Source organism: Ruditapes philippinarum, unplaced genomic scaffold, assembly GCF_026571515.1.
Source record: "Ruditapes philippinarum isolate M1 unplaced genomic scaffold, ASM2657151v2 ctg4318_1_1_1_1, whole genome shotgun sequence".
NCBI lineage: Eukaryota > Metazoa > Mollusca > Bivalvia > Venerida > Veneridae > Ruditapes > Ruditapes philippinarum.
This window is the reverse complement of record NW_026853119.1, coordinates 64,133-84,261: the sequence shown is the minus strand read 5'-3', so window position 1 is coordinate 84,261 and position 20,129 is coordinate 64,133. Positions and strand designations below refer to the sequence as shown.

Here is a 20,129-nt window from a genome sequence, read left to right as displayed (position 1 = left end):
CGCAACAATAATTTCAGCCCGGATCGTCCCGGATCATCCCGGTAACTTACCGGGATGGTCCTAGGCTCTTCCGGGAGTAAGTGAGACCGCAGCTTAATGCTAACGTATTTTTCACCACAACATAAAGTGACGTAACTGTAATAAAATGTTGTAATCTCCTCTGGTGACAATTGTATTTATGATAACAGAACAGACGATGCAAAATTAATGTCTTTTTTTAGGTGATGTATATATTTTTCTTTATCAGTGATATTTTTCTTTATCAGTAAATTGAAGATGAATATATGATTGGCATTATATACGTAATTCGCTGAAACTGTTTCAAATACGTGACTGAAAACTGAAATTAAAATACAGTATACATGTAGGTGACATCAATCTGGCAAATGTTGTAGTTAAACCAATTGTGTGTAACAATATGCCTCTTAAAGCGCTTTTAAAAGGTTACACTAAGTACACTTTGTGCCATCTTTGTACGGAAGCGTCCTGATGCCAATTTAACATGTTCTATAAAAAAAGATAACTCCTACGTAGGAGATAAAAAAAGCCTAATTAGGAGTTTATAACTCCTACGTAGGACTTTATAACTCATACGTAGGAGTTTATAACTCCTACGTAGGACTTTATAACTCATACGTAGGAAAAATTGTGTGAAACAATATATGCCTCTTAAAGCGCTTTTAAAAGATAACACTAAGTACACTTTGTGCCATTTTTGTACGGAAGCGTCCTGATGCCAATTTAATTAACATGTTCTATAAAAAGAGATAACTCCTACGTAGGAGATAAAAAGCCTAATCAGGAGTTTATAACTCCTACATAGGAGTTTATAACTCCAACGTAGGAGTTTATAACTCCAACGTAGGAGTTACTAACTCATACGTAGGACTTTATAACTCCTACGTAGGACTTTATAAATCCTACGTAGGAGATAAAAAAAGTCTAATCAGGAGTTTTTAACTCCTATGTAGGACTTCATAAGTCCTAATAAAGTCCTACGTAGGAGATAAAAAAAGCCTTATTAGGAGTTTATAACTCCAACATAGGACTTTATAACTCCTACGTAGGACTTTATTAGTCCTACGTAGGACTTTATAACTCCTACGTAGGAGATAAAAAAAGCCTAATTATGAGTTTATAATTCCTACGTAGGACTTTATAAGTCCTACGTAGGACTTTATCACTCCTACGTAGGATACATATCAAAGTGCTGAAAGCACAGAGTGCGACTGAAATGTTACAAATGTATGCTAGAGTATAACCTAGGATAGCATATTGTGTAGGAAAATAAATTATATTTGTCAAAGTGTAATTGTGGCAAGCCGCTTTATTAGATACCCTTCTTCTGTAGCCAGAGATGATCTTAAGCGGAATAACCCAGAACTCAATAATCTGAATTATTTTTAGCAATACAACTAGTTCCGAAAATTGAACTTACTAAAGATGTCATTCTCTACATATATTGAATGATGATTCTGTATTAAGTACATTTATGTTAATTATACAAAAATGCATGGGTGAAGCTTAAATTTGTTCAAAGTAGGATATAATTCATTTGTAAACTTATGCATGCATATTGCTTCGGAAATCGCAACTTTTCGGAGCTGGAACAAGACACTTTAAACCCCCGCCCATATAAGGATTAAATTATTCGAAACAGCTGAAAATGGATAAATTGCTCACTTAAGTCAGCTAGTTCGTATGGAAAGTGTAATCTTTAAAGCCTTTTAAAATTTTGATATACGTGAATTAATATCTTAAACACTTAAATGCTTGTTGCCGAGTATTTTTTTCGGAGAGCTGTGAAGCAATTTTCCGAGATACATGCTCACAGACATCTCACCCTAAGACACTTCACACTTCAGAAGCCTGAGACACTGTATTGAAAGGTGAAGTATGGCGGCATGGCCAAGTGGTAAACGCGTCGGACTAGTAATCTAATGATCGCTAGCCGCATGAGTTAAAACCCCGTCAGGGGCAGTCGTTGTTTCCCTGAACAAGAAACTTTACGCTCATTGCTCAGTACTGGTTGGTTCCAGGAACGGATTTTAAAGTGTGTCTATAAGCTTATAGCTTCCTACACAATCGAACTTAAATAAATTCTGTATAAACCAAAGATTTGAAATTTCTCCGGGGGGATTAAGTATCTTGTTCCATCGCCGATATACCGGTCCGTAATGTTGAAATTTGCAAAACATTCTGTATTTATTTCTTATAAAGTCATAAAGTCCTACGTAGGAGAAACAAACTCCTTACTAGGCTTTTTGATCTCCTAGGTAGGAGTAATATTATAAAAGTCCAACGTAGGAGTTATAAAGTCCTACGTAGGAGTTAAAAAGTCCTACGTAGGAGTTAAAAAGTCCTACATAGGAGTTACAATGTCCTACCACGGATTTATATTACAAATATTATATAAATCCGTGGTCCTACGTAGGACTTTTAATGTGCTACGTAGGAGTTACAAAGTCCAACGTTAGACTTATAAAGTCCTACGTTGAAGTAAAAAAGTCCTACGTAGGAGTTTAAAAGTCCTACGCAGGACTTATAAAGTCCTACGTAGGAGTTATAAACTCCTAATTAGGCTTTTTTCTATCTCCTACGAAGGAGTTATCTTTTTTTATAGAATATGTTAAATTGGCACCAGGACGCTTCCGTATCTTTGAGATCGTTTGCTTTGTATATAAAAATAAGCTTGTGATAGACAATAATTATTATCTTTACTATCATTTTCGTGTAATTTGAATTGAGTTCCTTTTCGTTGTTTTCATGCCTTTCTGGATAACGAGAACTTCCTCATCTTGGTCGATGGACGTTTGACGGGAAAAACCCAAAGGAAAAACCACAATAATTTACTTGCAAATTTCCATTACGTATGTGTAAAAGTGCATGTTTAACATATTACCAGATCTTGTCATTATTTTATATTTTCATAACATACGTCAGTGGACAAAGTCACATTCAGGTATACATTATTTCAAGACTTAAACATTTAAATATTGTTAAGTCACTTGCAAAATAATTGACAAATTTGTTTTTTGTTATCCTTTCTTCATCTGTTCATCAGATCGTTATCAGATTGTAAGTTATCTTAACTGTTTCTTAACAAGACATTTCCTGATTGTTATAGGACATTATACTGGTTGGAGAGGTAACTCCGACACTAAATCACATACTTTTTGTAATATCTTAATTATCTTCCTGTATATTTTAAATATTGAACCACCTAAATAAAGTTCAGTTCAAAGACTTTACATTACACTACAAAAATTATGTATGAAAATGAGAATTGGTACTTCTTTAAGGTCCTGGATGGGGTATACAAAACATGGTATTTTACCCCTCAACAGTAGATAAAGTCGACACTTAAATTTTTAAATAAAAAATGACAGGAAAATCAGCATCATTAATTTATTTTTACATCTTATATGTTTTATCTATTTTTTGTTGATGTAAAAACAAGTTTTCAAAAATGTTTCCCAAGTCAGTGGCCTGTGGTCAATACATTTCTAACTACCTCATTGTAATTTAGTAAAAAGAACGTTCTGAAGTAGTTTTTACCAACGAAATGTTTCGGTTAATTGAAAAATATTAAAAAGTTTACCAACTTACAAAAAATCATCACATTCTGCCCTGCTCCTATACTACTTGGTGACAATGTGCTTTTTTGTTAAGTTACATGTATAAAAATTTTATTTCTCAAGTGTCGGGGTTATCTATGCGTCGGAGTTATCTCTCCGACCAGTATATCTCTAGTTGTCAAGAGTCTATTTTTAGCTACTTTTGCATGACCATCTCTCAAGTTATAACTTGCAAACATTATGTTTGCATAGGAATTTGGAGGTTACGTACATGTACCATGGAGGTTACTTACCACTGCATAAATGTACCATTTTTGGAGGTTACGTACCACTATAGAAATATGTAATAAAGTGATAATAAGGGATCAGGTGTGAAATTATCAGGTTTATTGATTAAATTCGCGCATTAATTGTATTTTGTAACAAGATTAAATATGTATGAATATATAAGAATAAACAACAAACCACAATCAACGATAATAAACAATTTTTATTTACAACACAAAACTGAAACGATTGAACAAACGATGAAAATAATTAATAACACTAATCTCAATAGTTTGCAATTTGTTTGTGATTTGTTAGATTACTCATTTCTCAATGTGTGATAATCACACATAGATACAGGTAAAACGTTTGCATTTATATAAATTGCTCTTATGTGATTTTTAAAAAGTAAAATTAAAGTTATAATTCGGTCTTTTTTTATAATTGTTATGCTTTATATTATTTGTATTTTATATAAATAATATATATGGTATCCTCCAAAATTAATAAGTGGTACGTAACCTCCAAAAACGGTACGTAACCTCCTGGTACGAATCCTCCGTGGTACGTAACCTCCAGTAATCTTTGCATACATGCCATATTTTTTAGACTCATTTCCGGGACACTTTTCATTTGGAGGTGGGGCATTTATCAGCAAACGTATTTTTTTAAATTGATATAATGGCATACAACCTATATTAACGGTATAAATTACAACTTGCAAATTCAATGACACCATAAACAATAATTAATATGAAATTAGGCAAAGCCTATGAACGGGGAAGTCGGTAAAAAATCCATTCATTTTTCCGTTTTAAAATTATATGTACCCGCTTCCGTTTTCACTCGGAACACTTGACGATTATTATTAATCCGAAAAGTTGAGATTTGTTTCGTTATCAGAATACACCGCCTTTTATCATTGAGTTACATTGTAAATGGCGGCGCCTAACTAGAAATGACACTGAAAATTTCATTGATAGGTATAGAATTCTATATATTTTTTAATTGTTTTTTTATTTGAATTTCTTTTAGATATACACATGTAGTCTATAGCCTGGCAAGCTTTGCGGGCCCGGGCTTTGACTTTCCCGTATTAACAGTTTTTCTATCTTTTTTAAGTATTTAGGCATCGTTAATTCAATCAGTCACAGAATATAATAAAGCTATGTTAAGTACTAACAATTAGCCATGTCGTTTACCTGAAACATTCGCTGAATCTTGTAGATTTCATCACCTCATATTTACTGTAGCAGTAATTTTCACGGTGTTTGACCACTAATAACTGCCTCCAGGCGGATTAAATTTATACTGGCCAGTTGTTAATTACAGTGTATGACACCTTCGCTCAGGAAGCCACAGGGGGTAAACAATTAATCTTTTAATTGATCAAAATTATTGCCAATAATTGTTTGTTGGAAGGGCACGTAGATATTCCAATCAAAGGATTAGTGTCACCATTGCAATGCTTGTTAGGGGATAATCGTTCGTTATTACGTTCTAGACTTGTTTGTAAAAACTTGACAATAAAATTATATAAAAATGTAAAATTTCTTGCTTCAAAGTAGATTATTTTAGATTTTTTTTTACCGGGACATAAATCATCTCCGGGACAGACACCTTATTTCCGGGACTGTCCCGGACATCCGGGACGTTATGGCATGTATGTGTTTGAATCTTAATGAGTAAGCTTTAAAGGCCATAAAGAAATAATAAATACTCTACTGGACTCTGTTTTATCAGCGCAACTCTATTACAGACATACTCTCAGTATTTTGTCATGTGCGGCAAATTGCTAGTCCAACTGTACTAATTAGACTTGTCAAGAAGGCATCGAGATTATTTTGGACAGGTGATGTCTTTTTCCATAACGATTTAACAGTATGAAAAAAAGTTTGTAAAATGGTCAAACTGGCCACGCCGAATTAATTGGGCTACAGTCATGCATACGGTGAATTGAAAAAATCTTTGACTTCATTCAATAAAAAGGACATTTTTAGTTGAATTTGTTCTGCTTCACACAAAATAATAATTAATAAATTCATCCATGAAATTCAATGCAAACATACCTGAAATGTTAAGTATGCTGATAATATGGATTTCCATGCTAAATCTGTTTTTGTTTCTCCTGTTATAGAGTCCTGGCAACATAATGATACGGGTCACTTCTCAGTAGTCTGTCTGTCCGTCTGTTACAAAACTTGACCGGATGACTCCAAAACTACAACAGGCCTTGACAAATCAGCTGGCCGACTTGCATTTGCTAGTAAAAGTTTTGGTCGTAAAAATCCAAATGATGTTTCTTTAAATATTTAATATAAATGAAGTTATCCGGTAAAAAAATGAAACACCATTTTAATCGTAATACTGTCAACCGAAAAGCAGAAAATGACCTTATATCTAAGTATAGAACTTTACTGAATGCGTATGATGAAGCTATTCCGTTGCGACATCAGCATTCAATAATGTTTTATACATACGCATTGGCCAATGTTTTAAACTTAGCCATGAGGTCGATTTTTTAGCCCAGTGTGTTAAAATTTGAATGGGATAAGTATTCAGGCTATGTTGAAGATTATATAATAAAAAAAAAGAGTATGATATACATTATTAAACAATATGTAATTGAATAATGCCAATTATACCGATATAGACCAGTAATTAGCCAATTTGAGTTTTGTGTTTGATTTTTACAAATTTTGTCAAAAAGCAAGGCGCGTGTATTTCATGAAGGGCGAGCAAATTTCATCGGGGCCTGTACAATGTACTGGTGGATTTCAGCCAAACTTTATAGGATCAATCAGTATAAGAAGTCTATCTATGCATATTGATATTATCTATATTTTCAGGTTCAATGATTTTTGTGTCGCCTGCTATGGAGTAGCTCTTGTATAATGACTGAAGTTTTTTTGACATGAAAAGATATAAAAAATTCTTTATTTGTAAATCATTCTTTATCACATGATCTAACATCATCGTTATAAAAGATACAGAACAACACATTCCTATCACATCTTAAATATTCCTAGCATTTTGTAAAAAATATTGGAAGTGCTCAACTGTCGACAGCATACATTGTAGCTTAGAAACAATTGCATGGGCTGCATGAATTGGTTACTTCCTCTATTATTTGAGGGTGAACAGTTATGATTTTTGTGAACTTTTTTGTTATTGTGTCTTTTTTGGTCTTTTATTTATCATGTATTACATGTATTTGTTTTATTTGTGATACAACAGATTATCACTATGGGAGGAGCCTTGACCTGGATTCAGGTATTATAGAAATAATGCTTTAATATTATTAAATACTTTATTATAATGCTGTGCACTTGTAACATCGGTTTTCATTGGACAGTCATGACATTTGAGCCGTGTCACGACAAAACCAACATAATGGGTTTGCGACCAGCATGGATCCAGACCAGCCTGCGCATCCGCGCAGTCTGATCAGGATCCATGCTGTTCGCTATCAGTTTCTCTACTTGTGAAGGGTTTGTAAGCAAACAGCAAGGATCCTGATCTGGATCCATGCTGGTTGCAAACCCATTATGTTGGTTTTGTCATGACGCGGCTCATTTGTATTATCTATATAAACAAAGCTTCTGCAAAATGGAGCTGTCATTGATTCAGTAGAAAGCATATCGGCGATATATTGATATCAGATGGCAAGTCTCAAAGATACAATAAGAAATCTATAATAACTTATTATAATCTAACACTTGCTTTTTATGCACTTTCATATCTGTTTAAACCATGAAAAAAATGAATTCTGTCAAATAAAATTTAATGTTCTATTCATATATAATTTTGTTGTGTTAAAGTTTATAAATGCCAACTGCTCGATTTTTTTCAGACCCTTTTTGGTCAATATGCTTGTTTCATAACCACATTATAGTTTTGGCTGAGGGCATTTGCTTTTGGGTGACTTTTTGTGTCGCCTCTACGGAGTAGTGACGACATATAGGGATCACTTCTTCGTCGTCTGTCTGTCCGTCTGTCTGTTCGTCACAAAACTTGTCCAGGCTACTCCTCAAACTACTGGTGCAATTTCATCCAAACTTTACAGAAATGATCAGTAGCAAGTCTAGTTGTGCATATTGTCAACATTTTCCGGTTCAATGATTTTTGTCAGAGTTATGGCCCTTTAATAATTTTTAATTTTAAAGTTTGTCCGGACAACTTCTCTTATACCACTAATGCAATTTGAATGAAAATTTACAGGATTGATCTGTAGCTCAAGTCCTTGTGCATATTGCATGGGTTTTCCGGTTGAATGAGTTTTGGCCGAGTTATGGCCCTTTGATAAAAAGGTGTTTTTTTCTGTGTGTTGCCAGATACACAAAAGCTTGTCCAGACTACTCCTCATAAAATACTGGTGCAATTTCATCCAAACTTTACAGGAATGATCAGTACCAAGTCTAGTTGTGCATATTGTCAGCATTTTCCGGTTCAATGATTTTTGTCAGAGTTATGGCCCTTTAATAATTTTTATTTTTAAAGTTTGTCCGGACTACTTCTCTTATACCACTAATGCAATTTCAATGAAACTTTACAGGATTGATCTGTAGCTCAAGTCCTTGCGCATATTGCACGGGTTTTCCGGTTGAATGATTTTTGTTTGAGTTATGGCCCTTTGATAAAAAGGTTTATTTTTCTGTGTGTTGCCAGATACCCAAAAGCTTGTCCGGACTACTCCTCATAAAATACTGGTGCAATTTTATCAAAACTTTACAGGAATGATCAGTACCAAGTCTAGTTGTGCACTGTCCGTCTGTCTGTCCGTCTGTCACAAAATTTGTCTCAACATGAAATTGGCCATCATGAGGCGACACATGTGATCACTGATTGCTCTTGTTATAATTTCTAGACATTTTTTATTAAATCAGAAATTATAATTTTTTTCAAATCTCCATTGATTATTGATTGATAAAAAGTAGCTAAGGTACATCAATATCTTTTCTATCGATGACAGCTCTACAGCAAAATATGAAATATTTTCAATTTCAATCAGATAAAGCTATTGTGCAGTATTATAAAAAGGTTTAAAAGACTTTCGACAGGTTATATAAATTACATTATTATCATATACCTTTAACAGCATAAAAAAACAACAGTAAAAATACTATCTATAACCAGAGTGCTACTAAAAGAATTTGTAGCTGCATAAAATATGTATTTGTAAAATAACATTTCGCTGACAGCAAGATATACAGCGGTTTTGTACAGATATAGCAATGCTGTCAGTATGTATTGTGTAAGTGACCATTTTATTGCCAGTTTTGCCAGTTATCATTTTCTTTTTTGTCAGTGCAAGCTTTCTGCTTCATTTATACAATTATCTAGCCTAGAAATATATGTGTTGACAAAAAAGACTTTTTTCCTCTTTATGATGGCTTACTCCATTGCAGTGTGTTTAACCTATATCTTAAATGCTAGATAGCTTTCTTTTTGCTTGTTTAGGATTAGAGACGGACCAATGTAAATCATTAACTGATAACAAAATAACATCTTGACATTTTCTTTGAGCTCAACTATTATCATGACCAAATTGTCTTAGTGCTAGTATTGGTTAATCTTTCTGACAGAGTTTCTGTTGAGGTTCATTTTCTCAGGTACTATCAAAGCTTAGTATATATGGAATATCCTTATTTTGTCTAAAATGAAAGTTCAGTTTGGCTACCTTTTAAATTTTCTCTTCATATATACCAAAGTCATTAAAATGTGTAGAAATCAGTATATACATGTAGGCAGGCTTCTGTGACCGAGTGGGTAAAATGTCTAATTTCTTGTTCCTCAAAGCTGTCCGATAGAAATACCAGATGAACATCAAAATCCTTAATGCATAAAAGATTTCGCAATTTACATTGACAGTTTACTTTTTGAGGAAATAATGTAAAGAGGAACATCTGAAGGTATCCCTCACTGTTAAAATGGATAAGATCATCCTTTGGCCATATTACAGTCTTACAAAGATGGTGTGACCTTAAAACAAATACATTGTAAATATCAAATTCAATTTCATATGGCATTTGAGTAAAATGGAATGAATGCAGTCATATAAACATAGTATGTAGCTTTTCTTTGTACTAGCTGCTACTCTTTTTCACTGTTGTAGAAATTTTAGACAATATGTCTTCCATTTAAGCTTGCTTTCCTGGTGCTGGTACTTTTTGGTTCTTAGTTTCAGTTATTTAAGAAAGTTGATAAAAATAAACTAATATCTATGTTTTTGGCTTGACATGATCTTCGAAAACTTTTGGTTAAAATTGGTATGCCTATGATATCAGTCTGATGGTCTGATGAAGCATTTTACTTTGGTTTATAGGCACATTGTGCTTCAGAAACCATTCAATTTTTCAAACTTTAGAAAGAGCAGACATGAGTTTTTTTAACATTTACCAGGTAAATGATAATTTTAGAGCATGTTAGATGCGTTTTACTTGAAGTTAAAATATTTTGTTAAAAGTAGCAAAATGTAAACAAGAGTAGTATTTTTACTTCCGTATAAAATAGTCCACATCAATAATTGCATTTGTTACCATTAAGAATCAGAAGCAAAATATGGTTCAGGTTAAATTAGTCAATGAGTAATTTCTTGGAAACTATAAAGGGACACCAAAAATTAAAGTGCTTTTGAGAAATAAAAATAAAACCATTTTTGGGTTATAATGCCATAAAAACTAACCATTCAACTTTTTTTCCCATTTTTTGCAATACTGGGTGTTTCTTTCAGACAATTGTGTGTGTGTGTTAGAATTTAGTGTCTGAAATTTCCAGTAATTTTAGACTGGTTAAATAAAATTTTAGATCTAAGACTTAAAGATTTTTACAAGATTACAAGATTTTTATAGTTTCTGAAATTTTCAATATTTTAACAAAATGATATTTAAGAAAATGGACCATTTTTTTATGTTAATTAATAACTTAAATATTGATTAAGATGGGATTTTATTGATAGTTGACACATTTTATATTTATATGTGAATTTGATACGTCTTCATACCTTTTATCATCTTTTTTTTTTCAGAAGAAAGTGATGGGTGATGAAGGTAAGCTTATTTGTTCTTTCTTCTGTCATTCATAACTGTCATGCTATAATTAACTTATTTTTCTTTTGCATTTTAATTTCCTATTAAAATTTCAATACTTGACACATTTTCCAGATATATTTTAGATATTGATAAAAACGATAGATATATAATATATCATTTGGATATTCATATGAAATATTTCTTGAGAAAAAAATGTTGGTCAAGCTCTAGAACATGATAACATGTAGATATGGTATAACATGATGTACCAAATCACTTTAACCTTTTACCCCATGAGCATATTGCGAAAAATGGCCTTTTTCATTGAAAAGCCTCCTGTAACAAGTTCAAACTGCTATGAAACTATGAAAAATGCTTCAATACTGATGAAACTTGGCACAAATGTTGACTACACCATAGCCTCTATAACAGCATGCTCAATTGTAAATTTCCTGTTACCATGGCAACGGGGGGACGTCTCAAAATTGCCAAAAATCACTATTTTGCATTGTTTTTTCCATCAAAACTGATTTCAAAGTGCTGCAACTTCTCAATGAATTGAGATAGACTAAAAGGCTTTTCAGCATCGGTTACTAGTTACCCTAAGATCGACCTGAGGCCATTTTTAGCCTGTCACATGTCCAAAATTTTCTTGGCGATGAGGGGGACCCCTTCAAACCCCCCAAACAGAAGGGGGCACATCCCCCTTCTGGCAACCCCCTGATGTAACAATTGGATGGGGAACCGCGCCGAAAAAGTGGTCACTTTTTTTAACAACATTTCTCAAACGAAAACCAGTGTTTGGGGCCTAAATAGGGCATTTTTTCACTGTTTGATGCCTCAAAAAGGGGGTGGGGGGTGGGGGAAAGCCGTCGAAACACGCTTATATGAGGTAAAAGGTTAAGGCTCAAAATCTAAGAATGAATACAGTTTTCTTTGTCAATAAAATAAGACCGTTGTTTAACAACTGAAATAAAGTTGTCTTTGATGACAATTTGTATATCAAAACAGGTAAGTCTGTGATATACAAGAAATGAAAAAAATCGGCAGCATTTAGTTTAGGTTTTTCTTTACTTTTGTGACTGCACATTTTATTTCTGTTTACAGAACCAACATATGACTTCCCGACAGACTTGGATGGATTTGGGTACTACTTCAACGCAGGTATTGAAAGTTACAAAAATATTTCTTAGATAATGAATAGTAAATAGTAAATAATAGTAGGCTACTGGCAGATTGAAGTTAAACCTTGTTTTAGAATTACAAATCTATGTTCAATACTCCTTTTTGGAATGGATGGTTTGGTGCATTATGCTTATAACAATTATGTACATGTATGTACACTGTACTATCTCATTCATATGCTGTTGTATGAAATAGTACCCTTAATTTTTACAATGTTTACTTGATCTGTAAAGCAGCAGGCCTCCAAATTCATGCTAATTTTTCATGAAAATTTTGAAAATATTTTTAAAAGTAAAATATTGAGAAGTGAACAAAAAAAAATAATGACAAACATTTCCAAATTTCCAATGGCATTTGCAATCCATGTAAATTACCAAAAAGAGGTGAGAATATGTGAAAATAGCCCTTACTGCATTAAGTCATGTTGTAGAAATATGGTGATTAATACTGCAATATCAGTTATTATGATTAATCGCACATAGCATGTAGAATTATTACTTGAATCTTTTCACTTTTCTTAAAATCTTTTTACTCAAGTTTAATTTTCTGGAAATATTTTGTTTAATCTGGAGGCATACAGTTTTAAAGGTTAATTTGACTATTTTTATTCCATGATTTTAGAAGGACAGATGCGCAATAAAGACACAAATGAACCATTTGAGTTTAATGTAAGGGACGGTGACCATCATTACAACCAGAAACATTATAATGCCCTCGGTGATGTAAGTACAATATGGTCAATATCGGACTATAATGACTGCGTAACATGACAATTAGAATTAGATAATGAATTACAAAAAATGTTTCAAAATCATGTTTTATTTTTTTGGTCAGATTTCTATATTTAGTTAAGTTTTTTTTTTCTTCTTAAATTTAAATATTTTTGATTAATTTGATTATATTTCTATAAAGTTTTAAATTCACTGAAAATGTTTTTACTCAATATAAATTTGCTCCTTTTGATTTTCTGCTTTTTCTGTAAAATGAATATTTTTCACCTTCTACAAATTACACCTTACACTTTCTGTCAGTATTAGATAACCAGTACACAAAAGTCACTATAATCATAAGAATTTTAAAGGCCCATTCTGTATTAGAACTGTTTTCATTTTTATGCCTCAAAAGCAATTTTATAGTTCGTTTACTTTATAGTTTCAAAAAGGCTACATATTAGACAATTACCCAAACCATCCTTTTCTTTTGTTTATTTTTGGCAATTAGTACTGATAAATTGATTAAGTATTTTGTATGGAAGTCAGACTACTTTTTTGTTAACATTTAGCATTTCACATTTAGCGCTACTTTCTTCAGGTAACAAAATTCTATTGTGCTCTAAAACCATTATTTAAACGTTATAAAATTCTTTCTAAAGAAGTAAAAATGTATTATTTTTTTTAGGCATAATGTGCCTTTAATTTCTGATACATGTATGATTATATTATATTCTGTAGGTGATTACAGAGAAGGTTTATCAGATGATGGAAAAAGACTATAAGCTACAGAGAGCTTATCTTCCTGTAAGTATAACCTTGTTCTCGGGAGAATGCTCACCTGGTAACAGAAGTATTTAGGGTATAAAACTCAAGAAAGTTTTCAGTACATCAAAACACTCTGTAACTATTTACTGGTATTGGTTAAGCACTAATAAAAGAAAGAGCATCGAAACACAAGGGCATCTGATTTGTATGAGAGATCGTAGCCAATCAACAGGCATGCTCTTGTTTTATTCTCGCAAGACAATGTGGTAACTGGAGTGCAGGTGATTAATGTCTGCACTCCAGTTAACGCACTGTGCATGTGTGAGTATACCATTTAAGGAAGCCAGGTATTTATTACATTCAGTGATAGTTCTAGTTTGTATATTTTTATATATAGGCCAATGCAGAAGAGGGAGAACCGAGATCATTTGTGTTTATAAGTGGTGATTTATATACAAACACGGAGAAAATGATGATTCTGGTACATGGGAGTGGTGTGGTGAGGGCCGGCCAATGGGCTCGAAGGTAATATTACATAAGGAGAGTTGAAGCTTACTGGTTACAGTGGCAACTTCTCTACTTATTTATCATCGATTAGAATCGAGGGTTAATGACAATTATCTCATTTTCCTAAACCATTAATATGGAGTCAGGCCAGTATGCTCTCCTGTGTTATCTGAGCAGACTGTGTTTGATGCTTAATTATTGAATAACAATGCACTGTCTAAAAAAATCAGACACGGGCAATTCTAACACTTAAATGCAGAAAGGTAAAGGGTAGGGTCTCAAATATGATACCAGTTCAAGTTGAAACAAAATGGACTAGAGAGTTATTTAGTTTATACAAATTTATTTAAGTTTGATTGTGTTGGAAGCTATAAGCTTACTTAAACAATCTGGAACACTCTCGAATCCGTTCCTTTGAACTAGTCTGAACCAGTACTAAAGCTGCTTCAGTTACAATTAAACATTGAACAAACCATGCAAAAATGAATGTAAAAATTCTTGCTCAAGGAATTGAAATCCTACAACGTCTTGAGATTTGCGAAGCCTCTTTTTAAAATTTCGAATACGTTTTTCATTTCTTCTTAAAATAACTAATCCATGAAGAGTTTTAGGTTTAAAAACTTAAAAAACTGGAAAAAAAAAATGGAAAATTTTCGGGTTTAAAAAAATTAGGTTAAAAATTTTTCAGGGGTACCGTTTGTGCCCCCCCAATGAAAAAATTTGATTTTCAAGCAAAACTTTTTTATTAAAGAATGGGCCCCAAAATGGGTTTTAAAAATTAAAAACTTTTCTGCTTTTGTGAATTTTCCGGTTTGAAAAAAAGTTTTTCAAATTTTTAAAATTAGCCCTTTTTTTTATTTCCAAAGTTAAAAAGAAAAACCCCCCACCCCCGAAAAAGCCCCAAAACCCCTTTTAAAAAAAACCATTTTTTTGAACAAACCTTTTTTTTTTTAAAAAGGGCAGAATTAAAAAAAAAGAAAACCCCCTTTAAAAGCATTTAGTCTCTTTTGATATTCTTATTCCAGGGAAAATTTTTTTAAAAATTTTTTTCATTTTTTTTGTTTTAAAAAAGGTTTTGGAAATTTTAAACCCACCCTTTTAAAGCCCCTTTTTTTTTTTTAAAAGAAAAAATTTAAATAAAAAAAATTTGCCCTTTTTATTTTAAGGGGTTTATAAAAAGGGGTAAAATTTAAATCCCCCAAGAGTTTTTAAAGGAATTATGGGGAAAAATTTCAAAATTTTCCCTTTTTTTTTTAATAATTTAAAAGTTTTTATTTCAAAATTGAATCCCAAAAATAATTTTAAATTTTTCTTCCAAAATTCCTTTTTTTCCTTCCCCCCTTTTTAAAACATATTTTGTTTCTCAGAATACAATACATGTACATGTTACAGTAAACAAAATGTACAAAGCATTACAAATACATATGTATTCTTAAAAAAACAAAATTAGTGTGGAAAACAGTCTTTTAAAAAATTTCTTCTTCTACCCCATCCAGTAAGTGTTACTAAATTTTGCATTTTTCACAAATTTTTGGCATATTTTGTGGATAGATTGCAGTACCTTTTGCAAAAGCTGCTTGAATTACATTATAAAAATTTTGTTCACTTAGTATTTATTGTCTAAATTAAAAAAAAAAAGCATGAACCTAGAGGTGCACTACTTTGAGAAATAGTATACGTATGTGTGATATAGTGTATTGTGGCCTTTATTGTGTTTAGAAGTCGTGTGCATAAAGTGCTCAAATTAACAGCAAGGGGAGTGGTTATGGTATCTACTTCTCAATCCAGGGGTATTGGGTGTGTGCTCTACCTAGGTCAGAACCATAGTTCCTCATATGACACCAGTACTGGTTAGTTCCAGGAAGCAAACTTAAATGAGCTACAAGTTTTCTACATAACTAAGCTTTAATAAATAATGTTTAAGCTAAAAGCGCTGGTCAGATTTTGACCAAACTTCACCACTGACAAGATTGATCCTTAATTGATGATCCTCTGCATAAGTTATACATACTATTAATATATATGTGGTACAATTAGACTTTAAAAATGAAATCTTTAAAATCTTCTCAAAAACTACAATGTGTTGAAATAAGGTGTGTAACTACATGTATTTTTTTGGTCATATACACAAGTTACTTATTATTTTACATAGACTTGTATAGAAAATTATATTCAAATCTTATTATCTAAAACTACAAAGGCATGAGCTAAGATATTTGGTATTTGACATTACTGAGTAACTAGAGATAGAATGTACATGTATATTACTAATGAATGTATAAAATTTTCAGTGTAAGAATCATCTACGCGAGTTTGAAGAACGAGTGTTTGCAATAGCTCTCACTGACTCTGTTCATGGGTTAAGAGGTCAGGAGGCGGAGCCAGAGGTCGTGTCATATTACAAACAGGTATGTTTGTTTAATATGCCCCGCCTTAAAAGGGAGGGGTTTGGCGGATATATAGATTTGCCCTCATTCAACTGTCCTGCTGTCTGTAGACTGACAAAACATCTGAAACTGGCATCCGTGTTCTATTGGCACATTTCTAGGTTTCTCAGAATTACTTTTACTTAAATGCCATCAAAATATTTGTTTTGATTACAAAAAATATGGCCTTTTCCTACTTTACAAACAGAGCTATCTATGTTGATTACCTGGGGATATATACTGCAAAATCATTATTATTCATCAATGTTCATGGGGCATTAATTTTCGTGGGTTTTGTGGCTGTGTCAATTCACAAATTTAAGATCCAATGAAATTTAGCCACTTTTAAGATTTTTTTGTACACATTATTTACATCTTCCTTTTAGAAAAATAAACAGTCCACAAATTTAAGTACCCACGAAAATGTTCTTTGTGACAAAACCACGAAATTTCATGCCCGCGAAAATAAGTGAATTCACAGTAGTAAGCTTAAGCTTTGTGAATTGCTCATCGTCAACTGGAAAGCCAAGTTTCTGAGACAATTTCTTGTCATCTGTTATTTAGATGAGTTACATGTATATAAATAGCTCGTATCTGTTGTAGAATGTGGTAAATTGGGCCTCAGCAATGGATCCCCTTGACGCCCCTCTCATCACATCGACAGATGAAGTGCCTACAGTTTCTGCTGGTGCGTTTATTTGTTCATGCTTCGAGATAATGGACTGAAACGATGTTGTTTTTACCTTTCGTAATTTTTATACTAATTTTTTTTCAAATAAAATAATTACATTTTTAAATTGAAACTGGAGTTGATTTCTATATTCAAACTTACATTATACTAATTTTAAAGTTGATGGTTTTATCAAAAATAAAGGGACACATAAGGTCTTCCTACACTTACAAAGCTGGAAAGTCACTACATAATCTACACATTGTCCATGTGATTTAAAACCCAACAAATTAAACTATTTTACCTCGAGATTCTATAAAAATTGACTGTACATTTTAAAGCTTTTTTCTCTCTTAAAACGATCAAATCTACATTATCTATTATTATATCTTATGATGCATAATAATGTCTCATTTGATTGTTACAGTAAATTCTCTTGATGAAGATTTGATTAGAACTGAAACTGGTGGAAAATAAATAACCTTAACCAGCTCTCGTTGTACTTCTTCATTCTCCTCTTATTTTGTAAATTTTTTTGTTCATTACTTCTTATATAAAGTGTATAATGTTTTTATTTTTTTCTTGGTTATAGGTACAGATGTTCATGAAAAAACGAGTTACACTAGTATGCATTCCATTTTCAAATACTTCACAAAGAAGTACAATGAAACTATCAATCCTTCAAGTAAAAGTGACACAGAGAAAGACATTCAGCAAGCACCTGCTACAGAACAAAAAAATGGGGAGGAGACTAAAAATGTAGCCAATCAGAATGAAGATCAGTCACAAACTAGCCAGTCAACTGCTGAGAACAAAGATAATAGCGAATCAGTGACAAAAGGGGAGGAGACAAAAATTTCAGCCAATCAGAATGAAGAACATCCGAAAACTAGCCAATCAGAGGCTGGGATAGAAGATAAAAGCCAGGCTGTGACTGATGAGACAGAATCCAGCCAATCAGGAACCGAGTTAAAAGAATCTGACCAATTAGAAAATGCGAAAGACTCTAAGCCTAAAGACTCTGTTGTAGATATTGATGAAGTCAAACCTGAAGTAAAGTCAGAATTATAGAAAGGATTTTATTTTGTTTACATAATTCTTGCGGTTGTATTAGGGGGTTTGGACAAGATTCAGTGCCATTGTACAAAAAACGTGTACTTGCTTTTTTGAAAGCTATTAACAATATAGAAATATGTGCTATGTTATTTAAAATAAAATAATTTCGGAATACTGATAAACTAATTCTGGAGATATACATTGAAACTTTCTTATGATAGATTTATTGGCTTCAAGAACCTTATCAGATTTATTTGTTACTTGGGAATGCTAGCAACATCCTCTATCTATCTCTTTTACACAGTTATTACTCCTAAAATGGCAAAAAGGGACTTGGAAGCGCAATTAAGGGTCATTATGGCCCTCTTGTTTTCTGACTTTGTTTTATCTTATTGATAATATTTTTAGTGCAATTACTGTACATAAACACAGTGTGTGCTTTTTTGTTTTCAACACAAGTATAATGCTTTTTTGAGTGAAATTCATTTCCTTTGATTACTACCATTTCACACTTTCAAGACTTGTTTTATTGTACATAAATGTATAATAGCCTTGTGCATATCATTTTGTCAATGTTAGAATGCTAATACACAGTACTATAACTCACTTAAGTTTCAGCTTTGATGACTGACAGGCAATTCAAAAAACTACATTTTAAAAGAAATTTGATTACATTTGGTTATTACAAAACTTATCGTAGTTCCATAGGGTAGGAAGCCACGCTTTTGAATCTGTTCCTGGAATTACCAGTACTGGACAAAGAATATTCAGTTTCAAGGTAACAACACCTTGCCACACTTGGGGTTCAAACCCTCTCAGCCTGCAATTTTGCTTACTGAAGATAGAGGAACATGACTGTGTTTTTATGATCTGATGTAAATTATTGTTTTCATGTGTAGTTTTTTTTTTTATCAAAAATGTCCTAACCAACAAAGAATTTAAATGAAAATATATGTGTCTTATACAAAAATGTCCTAACCAACAAAGAATTTAAATGAAAAAATATATGTGTCTTATACAAAAATGTCCTAACCAACAAGGAATTTAAATGAAAAAATATATGTGTCTTATACAAAAATGTCCTAACCAACAAAGAATTTAAATGAAAATATATGTGTCTTATACAAAAATGTCCTAACCAACAAGGAATTTAAATGAAAATATATGTGTCTTATACAAAAATGTCCTAACCAACAAAGAATTTAAATGAAAATGTATATGTGTCTTATACAAAAATGTCCTAACCAACAAAGAATTTAAATGAAAATATATGTGTCTTATACAAAAATGTCCTAACCAACAAAGAATTTAAATGAAAAAATATATGTGTCTTATACAAAAATGTCCTAACCAACAAAGAATTTAAATGAAAAAATATATGTGTCTTATACAAAAATGTCCTAACCAACAAAGAATTTAAATGAAAAAAATATATGTGTCTTATACAAAAATGTCCTAACCAACAAGGAATTTAAATGAAAAATATATGTGTCTTATACAAAAATGTCCTAACCAACAAGGAATTTAAATGAAAAAATATATGTGTCTTATACAAAAATGTCCTAACCAACAAAGAATTTAAATGAAAAAAATATATGTGTCTTATACAAAAATGTCCTAACCAACAAAGAATTTAAATGAAAAAATATATGTGTCTTATACAAAATGTCCTAACCAACAAAGAATTTAAATTGAAAAAATATATGTGTCTTATACAAAAATGTCCTAACCAACAAAGAATTTAAATGAAAAAATATATGTGTCTTATACAAAAATGTCCTAACCAACAAGGAATTTAAATGAAAAAATATATGTGTCTTATACAAAAATGTCCTAACCAACAAAGAATTTAAATGAAAAAATATATGTGTCTTATACAAAAATGTCCTAACCAACAAAGAATTTAAATGAAAAAATATATGTGTCTTATA

General features: G+C 32.0%; 1 protein-coding gene across 1 annotated transcript; it reads left to right on the top strand.

Moving 5' to 3' along the window:
• The first annotated feature begins 2,780 nt into the window (after positions 1-2,780).
• Positions 2,781-19,102, top strand: LOC132734471 (cotranscriptional regulator FAM172A homolog). Its single transcript, XM_060721218.1, has 10 exons — positions 2,781-2,962; positions 7,083-7,118; positions 10,873-10,894; positions 11,984-12,040; positions 12,683-12,783; positions 13,513-13,578; positions 13,937-14,065; positions 16,332-16,454; positions 17,076-17,160; positions 17,735-19,102. Exons 1-10 carry the CDS (start codon positions 2,873-2,875, stop codon positions 18,211-18,213), a joined length of 1,188 nt encoding a protein of 395 aa, XP_060577201.1. The 5' UTR covers positions 2,781-2,872; the 3' UTR covers positions 18,214-19,102.
• The last annotated feature ends 1,027 nt before the right edge of the window (positions 19,103-20,129 follow it).

What these genes read in the sequence shown, in the direction of transcription:
- LOC132734471 (XM_060721218.1), top strand. Translation starts at nt 2,873, where the DNA reads ATGTGTAAAAGTGCATGTTTAACATATTACCAGATCTTGTCATTATTT. An exon ending in GAGCCTTGACCTGGATTCAG is followed by an intron (nt 7,119 to 10,872) that starts GTATTATAGAAA and finishes TTTTTTTTTCAG; the next exon opens with AAGAAAGTGATGGGTGATGA. An exon ending in ATTATAATGCCCTCGGTGAT is followed by an intron (nt 12,784 to 13,512) that starts GTAAGTACAATA and finishes TATATTCTGTAG; the next exon opens with GTGATTACAGAGAAGGTTTA.